Source organism: Parambassis ranga, chromosome 21, assembly GCF_900634625.1.
Source record: "Parambassis ranga chromosome 21, fParRan2.1, whole genome shotgun sequence".
Taxonomy (NCBI): Eukaryota; Metazoa; Chordata; class Actinopteri; family Ambassidae; genus Parambassis; species Parambassis ranga.
Window position 1 is genome coordinate 6,178,270 of NC_041041.1, and position 14,803 is coordinate 6,193,072.

At 40.5% G+C, this 14,803-nt stretch overlaps 4 protein-coding genes across 4 annotated transcripts in view; 1 reads left to right on the plus strand and 3 right to left on the minus strand.

The window, feature by feature from the left end:
* Positions 1-14,803, minus strand: part of LOC114426624 (uncharacterized protein DDB_G0283697-like) — a 403,048-nt gene that overhangs the window by 304,095 nt on the left and 84,150 nt on the right. The gene's annotated exons all lie outside the window — the stretch shown is intronic.
* LOC114426641 (interferon-induced protein 44-like) overlaps positions 1-14,803 on the minus strand; it is a 128,374-nt gene that overhangs the window by 17,827 nt on the left and 95,744 nt on the right. The gene's annotated exons all lie outside the window — the stretch shown is intronic.
* On the plus strand, positions 408-3,665 carry LOC114426660 (uncharacterized). Its single transcript, XM_028394204.1, has 5 exons — positions 408-536; positions 1,784-1,859; positions 1,962-2,063; positions 2,290-2,517; positions 2,678-3,665. Exons 2-5 carry the CDS (start codon positions 1,784-1,786, stop codon positions 2,899-2,901), a joined length of 630 nt encoding a protein of 209 aa, XP_028250005.1. The 5' UTR covers positions 408-536; the 3' UTR covers positions 2,902-3,665.
* Positions 5,067-9,246, minus strand: LOC114426646 (interferon-induced protein 44-like). Its single transcript, XM_028394183.1, has 8 exons — positions 9,024-9,246; positions 8,735-8,764; positions 8,593-8,626; positions 8,078-8,279; positions 7,369-7,527; positions 6,285-6,453; positions 5,738-5,838; positions 5,067-5,647 (listed from the first exon to the last, which is right to left on the minus strand). The coding sequence occupies exons 1-8, from the start codon at positions 9,043-9,045 to the stop codon at positions 5,477-5,479; spliced, it is 888 nt and encodes a 295-aa protein (XP_028249984.1). The 5' UTR covers positions 9,046-9,246; the 3' UTR covers positions 5,067-5,476.

Sequence of the window (14,803 nt, forward strand, 5' to 3'; positions counted from 1 at the left end):
CGTTATCTTCATACAACCTAAATGAAAGTAGGCCACAGCCTGAATTATGGCTTTGTGGATATAGGCTATACCTCCACCCCTTCTTTATCCCCTCTATGAATAGCCTAAGTATTGCTACGATTCAACCAGTTATATTGTACGGTGTGTCTCTGTATGATATGTCAAATTCATGCTCCATGTGCTACTTTTTCACTTTGAGCACCTGCCCCCAAAGGTCTCTGCACCAAAAGGTAACAGCCTCTTAAAACGTAGGATAGTTTATAGGAATTTCTGTGCGGTGAAGTTAATCATCTCTTTGCATGTCTCTCGCCCAGGGAGTAGTGTAGTAGAGTGAGTGATTGACACAGCCTTGATGTTTCTCCGCAGCAAGGAAGAGTGGATTCATTCATTTTACTTTGTTCCTGCAGCGAGACCGTGGCCACATAAACAATTCTCTGAAGTCACGTGGTAGCGCGAAAGTGGAACTGTGAAAAGGAGCAGGATCTTTGTGTAAAGAATTATTCCCTGGGACGGGGGAGAGACGAAGAAAAGTACAGGTAGTTTTCTTCTTATATTTCGTGACATAATAATACACATGAACATTTGATGTTTGTGTTTTATGTTTAAATGTATTAGTCTTATTCTCATCGCTTGTTGTGTGTGACGTTTATGGGAATGTGTTTTTCACCCAATTTTGGAAAGCAATCAAATGTCTCTTCTGATATTACGCAGTTTGTGTACAGTCAATGGGTGAAACGTTATTCTCTCACACCACAGAAGGCAAATATCTCCTATGTTATTGCCCCATGCAGGAAGAGTGATATGTTAGTACTATGTTACAGTAGTGGGAATAACAGAGTTATAAATAAATGTCGTTACTTTTTTTTACTTATTTTTTTTCAGAAATGAGTAATCAAATGAATTATTGTTTCCAAAGTTACAATGCCATTTCAGTTACTGACAATAAATGTACTACTTCAACCGAGCAAGCTGTGTGGGAACTGCAAAGTTCAGACAAACATATGCACGGAGAGGTGCACAAGCCAACAAAGAAAAAAACGTCACACATACTGCTATGGCAAGTCCGAGGGCAGTGTTGTTTTTTAACTGAAGGTACCAGGGGTAACATGACACTTCCCTCGTTGAGATAAAAAGTAAGAATGCATGTGTGACATGCATCATGCCCAGAAACAATGTGTGTTTCCATGTTGGTTACAAGCTGTCCGAATAATACAGAGACGATTCTTCAATTTAAGAATAAGGGGTGTGCTGGAACAAAAGTGATACATTTTAAGAATATGAGTGAGTGGCATAAGTGGCCTTTACAGTGTAGATTAGTGTACAGTAATTTTTGTTAATGTATACTGATGAGTGTCCATGTCATTCATTTGATATATTTATTTTCACTGATTCAGATAGACATTTCTACATTCCTCATCCCACAAAATAGAAACACAGCCAATGCACTTTCAAGTGAAACAAAAGTTTTACTTCTGTTGTGCAAATAAGACTTAAGACTTTGAGATAGACTCAAACAACCCAGGCCCAAAGCAGCTTCCTAATGATCACTGCTGGTTACACTTAAAAGCTCTCCCCCTGTAAAATGGCTTCTTGGGGACAGTATGGAGGGCATGTTCCATAATCAGGGTTAATTTCTTAACCTGACATTATGGAAATACTAAAGTATAAAAACCAAATGAGTACCTAAGTGAATGTACTTTATTACTTTCCAACAGTAGTAACAGCACACAGATCACTCTGTCTTCTAGTCTCTGTGTTCACATGTCTTCTGTTTCAAATGCAGATGGATGAGGATGAAGAGAAATGGCAGAAGATCCTGGAAGAACTGAAGAGCTCTGAAATCAAAGACTGTGTTCCATGTATGTTCAACTATTTACATTTGTTTGATGTTTCCTCTTGTAAGATCTGACACAGTTTGTGTTCATGTGACAGTGTTCAGTAAATGTATGTTTGCTTTGCAGGTGCTGAAGAGTTGATGAAGAAAAGACCAATCCGCCACAGTCATGTTTTGGATTTCTTCACTAGTTTGGTGAAGAGTTTACCTTCAAAGAAACCAAGAACAGGTTATTTATATAAGGAGTTAATTACGGCATCACATTTATCTGAATATCTTGTATTATTTGTTAAAAATGTTGTCTCTGTGCAGCTAGCAAGTTAAAAATGCCCTGCATGATGTAGTATTTTGTGATCAGAGGATGAACGTAGGTCTCTGTACAAATGGTTCTGCATGTAGTCAAAATGTAAAATTAATGTGTAAACATTAATGGGATCTTTATTTCTCATTCTCAGCAAGACAACAGGCACCACGGTTTAAACCCACATTCTGCTATGTCCTTACTGGGGAGACTTATGGTTCTCATGAAACCATAGTGGAAAAAGTGAAGAAAAGAAAATGGAGGTCATTAAAATGGGTTAGAAAGACAAAAACCGTGCAGAAATGTGACATCATCATTGTCTTCTGTCCAATCTCATCCCGTACTGGTTCAGATTCGGAAGCAGTCAAGAGACATGAAGCAGGTAATGTACAGAGGGTCACTGAGATACTGTATGTGTGTGTCATATCAAACATCCCTTGGACATGTAATTCTACATTGTAAATGATCTGTGTTGTTGTTTTAGTGTGATAATGTTTAAAACTGTACATTTTTGTTCATCCGATATTTCTTCTCTCTTACAGTGTCATCGACTAATAAGCCAGTCATTGTGGTGATGATGCATCACACCAGAGATGAGGAGTTTTCACCAGGAGGAAGGAAATGGTTTGAAGATCCAAGATTTGTGTTGGAGGTTCATGTTCTCTTCCACGACACTCAGAGAGGATTACTGCAATGTGCACACAATAAACAGGCTGTCAGAGAAATAAAAAATCAGGTTCGCAATCCCTACAAAAATCTAATGTGAGATACTGTGTCAGTCAGCAGTGTCACAAGAGTTCACTCAACAGAAAACGAAATGATCAGATGATTTGTTATTAAAACAACAAGCAAACATTGATAATGCAAACAATATTTGATGAAACTGGCAGCACTTGGCTGTTATACACATATTAGCATATCACAGAACTGAATCAATAGAATGATGTCTGACCAGTGTCTTTGTGTCTTTGGCACCTGTCTTATCTTGTAAAAAGTTTAAATTTACTCCCTGTGGTAGTTACTGAAGTTAATGAGTGAATATCCTGTTTTGTAAATTGATCTTCAAAGATGTATTGTTTGACCCCTTTTAGACTTGAAGTACATTGGTGAACTATAATACAGCTATTATGGCCTTATTAGCAATGATCAAATCACTGCACATTCTGTTATTACAGAACATTCATTTTTAAAGAATTGGACTTGACTGGATGGGATCCACTGTCAGAGCAGCATTCATATATTAGTCCACTCTGCAGAGCCATATAAACTGAGTAGTTAGCTGTGCCATACATGTCATTCAGTGAGCAGGTGTAATGATTGTCTGTAATCTCTCCATTTGTTTTTTTCTTGTATTTATTAGTCTACTTCTGAATGTGATTGTCATAGCTCTGTAGTGCCTAACAGAGGACAGAAGATGGAATATTCTGAATTTGAAGTTGATAAATACATATAAGAGACTTTTCTCAAAATTAGAATAGCTATTAGATCTATGAGCTTTGGACTACATCCGCAGAAATCTTTTGCATTTTTTACATTTTCTGTAAATAAGGCATTGTTTCAATAAATGTATCAAGCACTAAAAACCCTGTAGTATATGTGCCAGGCCTAGTAGTGGTGCAGTAATGGGTTAGGGGAGAGGGGAGGGAAGGAGGAGCATTTCTTGTCAATGTCAATGTCAAGTTTATTTATATAGCACATTTCTAAGGGCATAGCCAAGTGCTTAACATTAAAATAACTAGAATAAAATTAGACCAATAAGATACATAAAAGTGATTATATAGAATAGAATACAATAAAACAAAGGTACAATCATAAGACACCCCAAAGAGTTGCCAATACTCAGGCAAAGGCCAAGGTGAACTAGAAAAGGCATTTGGCATGGTTAAGAATTTGAAAAGAAGAAGCTCTTATTTTGAAAAGTTTAAAATCTTAATAGGAGGAGATACATTTGGCAGATGACCCTCGTTGAAGGGCTCTCTCATAGACTTCAATGTAAAATGGCTTTTGAATATTTTGAAAACGAAACATATTTGAACAAATCCGCCTTGAAGAGCTGAACAGAATGATATCTCAACTAGTTACTTGTCAAAGTTGAAGGTGGTTTTGAAGGCTCCTCCACAGACTCCCATGTTTAAAATGATCCAGAAATTGCTTAATATTTGAAAAACTATAATTTTTTGAAAAAAAAGTCCCCGGAATGTCCTCTGTGAGATGAACATTTGGATAGTTGAATGGTTGAAATCAGTCAATGTCAGTGAAGAAAATGCAAGTTTGATTGCTGCAGCTGAAGCATTGCTTTGAATGCTGATGTGAAGGATTGCTCTAAATTGCTGAAGGATCAGAGCAATTCAGAGCTTTGTATGCCTCTGTGTGCCAGCCTGTCACCATGGTAACAGCAGAGTAGACCTCAAAAACCACTCCAACTTTGAGAGCCTGGCTTGCAGAAATGATTCAGAATTAGAAAATTCTGTTTAATAGAGCAGCATCTAATGAATGAAAACTAAAATGGAGTCTGTAGCTTGAAATTTGTAGGAGGAGATACATTTGGCAGATGACACCGAAATTCTGTGAGATGAACATTTTGATAGTTGAATGGCATATATATGATATATATATATGATATATATATATATACATATATATACATGTATATATATATATATATATATATATATATATATATGTATATATATATACATATATATGATATGGCATATAATGATAGTTGAATGTCAGTCAATGTATGCTGAAGATACCTAGCATTGCCTAGCAATGGCAATCAAACTAATAAAAAGAAGCAAGAAGAGAACGAGAGTTTGATTGTTGCCTAGCAGCAATCAAACCAACAAGTGTGCCTTGAGTAAAGATCTAAAAGTTGGGAGGAGAACATGGAAACATGGAAGCAACATTGACATCAATTGACTCTGGGACCAGGTTTAAAAAAATATATATTTTCTGCCTCTCAAAACTGTGTGGATGAAACGCCTATACAAAAAAATGACAAGCTTCTAATTGCTGTCAACACATCTTATTTTTTATAATAAAGAAGAGGGCAATTGCTAGTACCTGTTGGCAGTATAGAAGCAAGGCCATGGAAACACAAATGCAAAATACAAGATGTTCTTCAAATGTCCTTTAACTGAGTACAAATTCACTTTAACTCAACATTTGGCCAGGGCATGAATGTATACAAATATGGTTTCACAAACTGAGGGATAAGTATAAACCCTACTGTTCTTTCTAGAAGAAACCAGTTAATATGCACTCATTGACCTACATACACAAGCTGAGTTTCAACTTCCCCTCATCCACACTTCCTGGATTTAGTTCCTCTACATAAGTCACACAGGTGCATTTTTTTCAATAAAGTCGTCTCCAAAATTGATCATGTTTTTCAGAGCACTCAGGATCAGAGTGTCCACGTCATCATCCAGCTCAATTTCATGGCTGTAGTTCTTCACTGGAAAGATGTACTTCATTGGGATTCCTACTGCTGAGCTGAATTCTTTCATCTGCATGTAAACAAAATGATAATCAGAGCTCTGAATCTGAAATATTTTGATAATAAAATCATTACATTTCTGTGAATGTCAGAAACTGACCTTGTTCTTCAGATGTCTGCTCCTGTACACATTTTTCAGGTCTTTTTCTGTTACAGGACAGGCTTCATCAACGTTGGTCATTATTGCCATTTGAGGAATCCCTGCAGACACAGACACATAAATGATGGTTATTTGTGATTGATTTGATTTAATAACTCAAAAATAACAGCCAATTATCAACTAAAGATATTTAGATCCTGCTGCTGTAATGATTACATTAAATCTTGGGGATCAATAAAGTCTTTTATCTTGAACTAACTTTTGTTTTCGGTTTGATCAGGTCCAGGTCTATCAATTACTGTTTGGGTTAACATAGTCAACATAAATGTAACGATGCGATGTCATCTGCAACAAGCTTCTGCACCATTATCTTACACAATTTACCACAATGATGACTCCTCCTAAAATGCAGGAAGATGCTTAGTTTCATAAACACTAGCTGATTCAAATTCAACCACGACTGCGGTTTGTCTGGTGAGTGCAGACTGGAATTGTGAAGAAATACAAAAAAGAAGAAGTTTGAAAACATCCTGACAGGAGAGCTTACCCAGGTCTCTGGCTGTCTCTCTGACACTGTTCATCTTCTCCAGAATTATCTTCTTAACTTCTGCCACATTGGCAGATAAAACACAAACCAGAACATGGACTTTTTCATCTGGAGCAGGACCTTTGTTGTAGTAATGATCATCTTTTGACAGTGAAGATACTGGGTTGAACTGATAAACAGGGAAAAAAACATTTTAACATAAACAGTGTGAGAACTGCTGCTCACTGTTCTTCTCCATGAGGAAGGACTGCTGGATGTATTTGAATGAATGATGTAGTCCCGGCGGCTATGAGGTTATTCCGGCTGTTTCCAGTACTACTAGACACCCCCCAGGATACATTTCACCCTCACAGACACTCTGTCCACTCTGTTTAAGCTATACCACATCCCGGATACCGTTAGAAGCTTAAATTCTTATCTTATTAACCATTCCAGTGTTCCATCGCACTGAAAGGCACAGTTAATTAATTATGTTATAGTCTGGAAGGCAAAAAGAAGAAAGAAAAAAGCTTGCAAACAGTAAATAAAAGTGTTTATATACTGTAGATTACATGAGTTGTGTTGACATATTACAGTTATTGAATGTAGTGTTTTCACACTGTGCGCCTGAGAAAATGTCTGTAAAACAGTCATTTTTAATAAGATTGTTCTAATATTTTAACTGGAAGTAGGAAACATGATACACTTTTGATACATAATTGTATTTAGTCCATGAATACTTATGCAGCTAATAGATAACCTTATATTCAAATAAAAAATATCTAGGCGAGGCAAAACAAATGAGATTTCTAAGTGTTTAAACCTCTCTATCTATGTACCAGTTACAGTCACATGAAATCAGATCAGCTCAAGTAAATACTTCAGAGTGTTACCAAGACAACAATACCAAGCTTTTGTATGTGCTCCAAAGGGTTCAAGAATGGCATTCAATCTAATTTTTGTGTGTTTTGACAGGCCTCCTCTCCTCTCCTTTTTGGGAAAAAGAACCCTTGTAATTAAGAGGATTTATATAGACATTGATAAAAAAAACAGACAAAAACTCAGACAGAAAGAAACTTTAGTTTTAATAAAATGGCAGCTGTACCTTGTAACCCTCCTTCACATGTCCCATCATGGCCAGTTTGATATCTTCAGGATGAACGCCGCTGGCAGTCTCATTCTCCACACCCATGATGTCATTGAAGACAAAAGGGTAAAAGGTCTTGTTGGCTCCTCTTGTTATCTGGATTTTATGAGTCTGATACTAAAACACATGAAAATGTGATTGTTTTTGTCCATTGTTTCACATTTTCCATTTGTAAAATAAATCTAAAGAAACATACAAGGATCATGTATTTATTATATTTAACAATGTTTCTTGTAAATGTGAGGGGAGGTTTAAAATGTCAGTATTTTCTTTTTCTTTTTAGTTACTGTATGCATTTATACTCTATACATAAAAGACGTTGCAGTTTGGATAATATATGTTTCAAGAATATCTCACAGTGAAGTTATATTTGACTTTTTTCCTATTAGATGTTTCATTATTAGTATAATGAGGCTGCTTAGGCATAATGAATTTGACTGTTACAGCTGTGGACTGTTAATAAACATTAATGATACCTGCACAGTATCTGGAGTATCCCAGCTACACTAACAAAGCAGCCTCAGGTTGTGGCTTAAATATGACCACCACACCAAGATATAGATATATACAGTTGTTTATGAAATTGACAGACAAACATAACAAACTGACATACAACCATCAAAGAGGACGCAGGAGACAATAAGCTGAACATTCAAAGTTCACTCACTTGTTTGGTGAAACTTTTATCACTGGTGATTGCAGAGGCTGCAGCACTATTCGTCATTCTGCGTTGCATGATGTCGCCAACTGAGTTGATGAAGCTGGACTTTCCTGCTCCAACTGGGCCGTACAGAAGAACTCTGAGGAGTTTGATGTTTTCATTTGCCGGCTTGTAGTTCTGCACATACTGAAGAACTGCCTGATTGTCTCTGATCAAAAAGATTATATCTAAATTTTAGAATTAAAAAATAAATGTGGGTCTCATGACTCGTGACTCTCTAGAACACACAGTCACAACAAGAACAAACATTTAGCCCAACCAAACAACAGCTGAAAACAAAAGCAAAGTTATCTGACATAGGACACAAAACCATCTTTCAGGTTAATGTTTGGACTTTTTGTTTTTCACTTTGTCGGTGGAAATATGAGGATGAGACATACAGCTGTCTCTTTCATCGTGATGTCTGTATGATTTACCGCCAAGTGCCACCACACAAAAGCAGAACAAAAATATCAACTCACCCCCAGCGTATCTTCCTCCATGGCTCATCAAGAACTGAGGAGAATTTTATAGAAAACAAGAGACACATTCATGAACATCATTCAGAATGAATAATGATGGAAATGATTCTTAATAATAATAATAATAATAAACAGATCTTACAGGGAGGAGGAGGAGGCTCAAGTTGTTTGTCTGGAACAATATTTAAGTTCAGTTAGATTTAGTTAGATTACACTATATTTATATTTCACATGAACTTTGAAAATGAGATGAGTTAGGCAAAGTTGTTGAGGTTTTCTCAGTGGCATAACCTTTTATTTTTTCATATTTTAGAGAAGTTGCAACAACTAATGCAAAGAAATCACTTCTTTCTTCAAACAAACAAAAACATTTCTTGTGTCTAACATGATAAAATAATAACAATACAAAACACTATAAGGTTAAGGCTTACCCTTAGAGTTAAAAATGCCCATCTTCTTGTTTTTGTTGCTGCAGTAAATATTTGCTTTTAGACTTGTATGTGGTCGCGACCAGATATAAATCTTTCAGTTTCACTACAATATGTAGAACAAACCTCCACCCTTGTAAGCCATGTGGTTTCTTGAAAGTTCAGCTGTTATCTGGAGTAGGATCTGTCTTGACATGACTTGACTACAGATAGAGTAGAGAAATCATACTGCAGACGTTTGTGGATGCTTTTATTTGGTTCCTCTTTCAAACCATCTGTCCTCTCTGTCCAGAATGTGGACATTATTATCCTCAAAGGAATGACCACTGTCTTTGAGGTGAAGGTGAACTGCTGAGTCTTGTCCTGAGGAGGTGGCTCTCCTGTGCTGTGCCATCCTTCTGTGTAGTGGTTGTTTGGTTTCACCAATATAAAGATCAGAGCATTCCTCACTGTACTGAACTGCATAGATTACATCGCTCTGTCTGTCTGAGTTTTGTCCTTGGGATGAACCAGTTTTTGTCTCAGAGACAAAAACTGGTTATAATTGTGTTGTAAGCTGCATGCATTTGCATGGCCGCCGTCAGTAGGCCAACTTGTGGATGTATAGACCTACGGAATGTGCGTTTCCGCCGACCAGTGGGAAAGGAGCGAGGTGATATTACAGTGCTGATCTTGTTGTTTTGTTCAATAGTTTATGTATTTGTGCATTACTGTGCTTGTTTCTGCCTCCCTGTCCTAGGAAAGATTATTTTGCTTCCCTTCATCCCCTGGACTAGACGGGAGACCGTAACTTTTACATATCAGTGCTGCTTGAAAGTATGTGAACTTTTTGAGTTTTTTTATATTTTTGTGACAGTGGGAAAAAAATTAATCAAGAAAGTGGTAACAGTCAGTTGAGAGGGGGAAGGTTAATATAATAAGTGTTCCGAACAGCATTCTCTTCAGCAAAGAAGAATGCCCCTCTCCTCTCATCATCAGTCACTCATCTCTCTTAAACTTGAATGTTATCTGTGAATATCTTTAAAATCAAATCGATGTGCTGAGGAGGAAGATTAGAAAAAATGTTTGATGTTAGGATGCAGTTTTCTAAAAGTAAGCAAGTATAAACACCAACAGGCAGTTTATACCAAACACAAGGAGTGTTGCGAAAACGGTAATATGTTGTGACGTCAACACATGATTTTTTAATACACTGCCACTTATAAAACAAACCTAACACATGATCACAAAAACCTACGTTATACTAGTTAAATGGGCCATAATATTTGTAAAACAGGTCACGATGCTTCTGTTCCTGTTTGTATTCCATGCTCCATAGACTGTGCGTCTGTGTTTGTTTCTGTTTGAATAAATGTTGAATTTATCATCATTACTCATTCTGAATTTCTCCTTTGTCCCTATAAAATTCTCCTCAGTTTTTGATGAACCATGGAGAAAGCGGCCCCGGAGGGTGAGTTTTGTTTCTCTGCAAAATCTGCACAGAAGATACAATTATATGTAACACTCTCCTTGTAATAATTAGGGGTGGGACGGTTCAGGAAAAAAATCTGAACCGTTCGGTACACGTTTTTCGGTTCGGGTTGCGTGTTCTGTTCGGTTCTGGACATGCACATCAAGTAATACAGGGAGGCGTTTTTACCACAGCATGGAGACGAGTGTTGGCAACTTGGCGTCTCTCTCGCTACATTTGGCACTTTTCACACTTTTTTTTATCAAAAGTAACTAGTGACTCTCTGGTGACGTTTGGAGACTGACGTGAAATCATTCTGCAGTCAGGCTACTGTCCTCGACAAGCAGCAGCTGTGAGCTCCTCCTCGCATCAAAACACTCACAGCCAGTCAGTCTCTGTAGCTTCACGCAGCAGGTTCAGATGCAGGCAGAGCAGAGAGACCCACAGCACTCTGCTTCCAACTGTGCGCAAAGCTGCCGCTGGTCCCGTCAATGCTTACAGAGCGGGATGTAAATATGTGTAATGCATATTTCAATGGCAAAAATAAAAACCGTTAGCACCTTTAGCTTAGTCTAGCGTAGTCATAGAGTTCAGACTATCCAACTAGCATGTCGTTCTCTGTCCGACGGTGGGAGTATGTGCCCACATGTGTCTGCGTTTGTCTGTGTGTGTGTGTGTCTGTGCATATATCTGTGTGTGTACACGCATCGGGCCTCTGTGCGCAGACAGAAATGACATGCTGCCGTGCAAATAAGATAAATAACATGAGCTGTTCAGTTTGTTTAATAAAAGAACAAGGTGTAGACCTGTTCTATAGGAAAGGTTCTCTTAAATGGCTTCTGTTATTATCTGGTGCTATATAGAAATTAAAAAGAAATGAAATTGACTTGACCTGATATAATGATAGGGGAAACACTGAACTGATTCTTAAATATGGTGAATGTTGGATAATTAGGATATATATTTTTTACTCATCTCTGGTATTTTCAGAGTGTTAAAAGTAGAAAAATCCTCAACAATGTGAACGAACCGAACCAAAAACCATGACCTCAGAACCGTGATACAAACCTAACCGTGGATTTAGTGAACCGTTCCACCCCTAGTAATAATGATAATAATCTGTTCATAAAAGACAAAATAAATATTAAATTTGCATGGTTTGTGAGTGTGAACCACAATTATGGCTTATTCGATTTTTTTTTAGTCAGAAACATCCATCCATCCATCGTCAATCGCTTATCCGGGGCCGGGTCGCAGGGGCAGCAGTCTAAGCAGGGACACCCTCTCACCAGACACTTCCTCCAGCTCCTCTGGGCGAATCCCAAGGCGTTCCCAGGCCAGCCGAGAGACATAGTCTCTCCACCCCGTCTGGGTCTTCCCCGGGGGCTCCTCCCAGTGGGACATGCCCGCAACACCTCCCCAAGGAGGCGTCCAGGAGGCATCCGAAGCAGATGCCCAAGCCACTTCAGCTGGCTCCTCTCGATGTGGAGGAGCAGCGGCTCTACTCCGAGCTCCTCTCGGGTGACTGAGCTTCTCACCCTATCTCTAAGGGAGCACCCAGCCACCCTTCGAAGGAAACTAATTTCGGCCGCCTGTATACGCAATCTCATTCTTTTGGACTCTTCCATGGACCGCCACCTTATCGTGGTGGAGGGGTTTGAGTGCCCAGATGATCCTAGGAGCTATGTTGTTGGGGGCTTAATGCCCCCAGCAGGGTCTCCCAAGGTAAACAGGTCCTGGGTGTTGGGTCACACTAAGAGCGGTCCAAAAACCCCTTATGAAGAGAGACCATACAAGGACCGTGATGTCACCTGGTATGGCACAGCCGGGGCCCCACCCTGGAGCCAGGCCCGGGGTTGGGGCTCGAATGCGAGCGCCTGGTGGCCAGGCCTTTCCCCACGGGGCCCGGCCAGGCTCAGCACGAAGGAGCAACGTGGGGCCGACCTCCCATGGGCCCACCACCAGTGGGAGGAACCGTAAGAGGCCGGTGCATAGTGGATTGGGTGGCAGTCGAAGGCGGGGGCCTCGGCGACCTGACCACTGGACACAGAAACTGGCTCGCTGTGGGGGAAGGAGCCTGAGCTTATGCGGGAGGCTGAACGGTACCGACTAGATATAGTCGGGCTTGCCTCCATGCACAGCTCGGGTTCTGGAACCCAACTCCTTGAGAGGGGTTGGACTCTCTTCTATTCTGGAGTTGCCCATGGTGAGAGGCGGCGGGCTGGTGTGGGCTTGCTCATAGCCCCACGGCTTAGCTGCCATGTGTTGGAGTTTTCCCCAGTATGTGAGAGGGTCGCCTCCCTGTGCCTTCGGGTTGGGGAGAGGTCTCTCACTGTGGTTTTGGCATATGCGCCGAACAGCAGTGTAGAGTACTTGACCTTCTTACTGTCTCTGAGAGGGGTGCTGGAGACTTCAATGCCCACGTGGGCAGTGACAGTAACACCTGGAGAGGCGTGATTGGGAGGAACGGCCTCCCTGATCTGAACCCGAGTGGTGTCTTGTTATTGGACTTCTGTGCTGGGCATGGTTTGTCCATAACGAACACCATGTTCGAGCACAAGGTGTCCATCGGTGTACCTGGCATCAGGACACCCTAGGCCAGAGGTCAATGATCGATTTTGTAATTGTGTCATCTGATCTTCGACCGTGTGTTTTGGACACCCGGGTGAAGAGAGGGGCTGAGCTGTCAACTGGTCACTACCTGGTGGTGAGTTGGATCCGTTGGCGGGGGAAGAGGCTGGACAGGCCCGGCAGGCCCAAACATACTGTGCGGGTCTGTTGGGATCATTTGGCCGAACCCTCTGCTAGGGAGATCTTCAACTCCCACCTCCGGGAGAGCTTCACCCAGATTCCGAGGGAGGTTGGGGACATTGAGTCGGAGTGGACCATGTTCTCCACCTCCATTGTTGATGCGGCTGTCCGAAGCTGTGGCCACAAAGCCTCCGGTGCCTGTTGCGGCGGCAATCCCTGGACCCGGTGGTGGAGGTCAGGGATGCCGTCAAGCTGAAGAAGGAGTCCTATCGGGCCTGGTTGGCTTGTGGGACTCCTGAAGCAGCTGATAGGTATCGGCAGGCCAAGCGCGCTGCAGCGAGAGCAGTTGTAGAGGCAAAAACTCGGGCCTGGGAGGAGTTCGGGGAGGCCATGGAGGAGGACTATCGGTCAACCCCAAAGAGATTCTGGCAAACCGCCCGGCGTCTCAGGAGGGGGAAGCAGTACTCTGCCAACACTGTATTCAGTGGAGTTGGGGACTGTTGACCTCAACGAAGGGGGTGGTTGGACGGTGGAAAGAGTACTTTTAGGGTCTTCTCAATCCCATCAACACTAATCAGAAACAATGAGAGGAATTTTCCGTATGTGCAGCACTATAAGTCAGAAAATGAAACATCAGACAGCTCAGAATTCTTCTGTCCAGCCAAATAGGCGCATAAAGCTTGAGCTTCATCAACTCAGTCAACCTCTGTAACCAGGCATGGTGACAGAAGTTTCACCAAAGAGAACATTACAGTTCAGCTTATTGTCTTTTTGCTGCGTTATCCTGGCGACACTTGTGATTGTGACTACAACCCAGCTCCTGATCTAGATCTAGGAACAACGGCAAATCCACTGATGTTTATGTAGCCTACATTTCATGTAGACATGAAATGATGGAACACAAATAAAGGTTAGCCTGATGAGAGGAAACAAGACCAGAAAACCAGAAAAAAGCCCTTACAGGACCAACCTACCTACTTTATAACCTACATCCTAATAATTTGTAGGTCCAAAGTCCTCCTTAAAACAGTTAACAAGCACCTCCTGCTGGTCTAGTTTTAGACCCTGAGTACTTCTATTCTATAACTGTTATTTTAATACACATTTTATTTCTCCAAAACATACTGTGTGTCCTGTTTTTTGTCAAACAGACTGTTATGTCTCCTTTTAAAACACAATGTTGCTGCCATAAAGTCTTTTAATGAGTCTTGACTATCTCAGAATCAGAATCGAGTTTATTGCCATGTAAGTGAGGAAACACATTACTAGGAATATGCCTTAGTGTCTAGTACAAGAGCACCAGGGCGACCGTTCAAGGCACCCTTTTGGCTCTCGAAAATAAATTTGCAGATTGCGATACATACAAACAATACAATCACATAATGACATTGACACTTGATTACAGTACACGTGGTAACGTGATGGAATTTTTTCATGGATACAGAGGATGGGGGAAGAAAACAACAGATACGGAGGCAGACGAGAAGGAAGGGAGGGATCTGTAGAGAAGTTGCCTGTTTTTTTTTATCTCTTTGCTCCCCCTGCCAGATTAATGCTGCTACAGCATGAGGCAAAAAAGCTT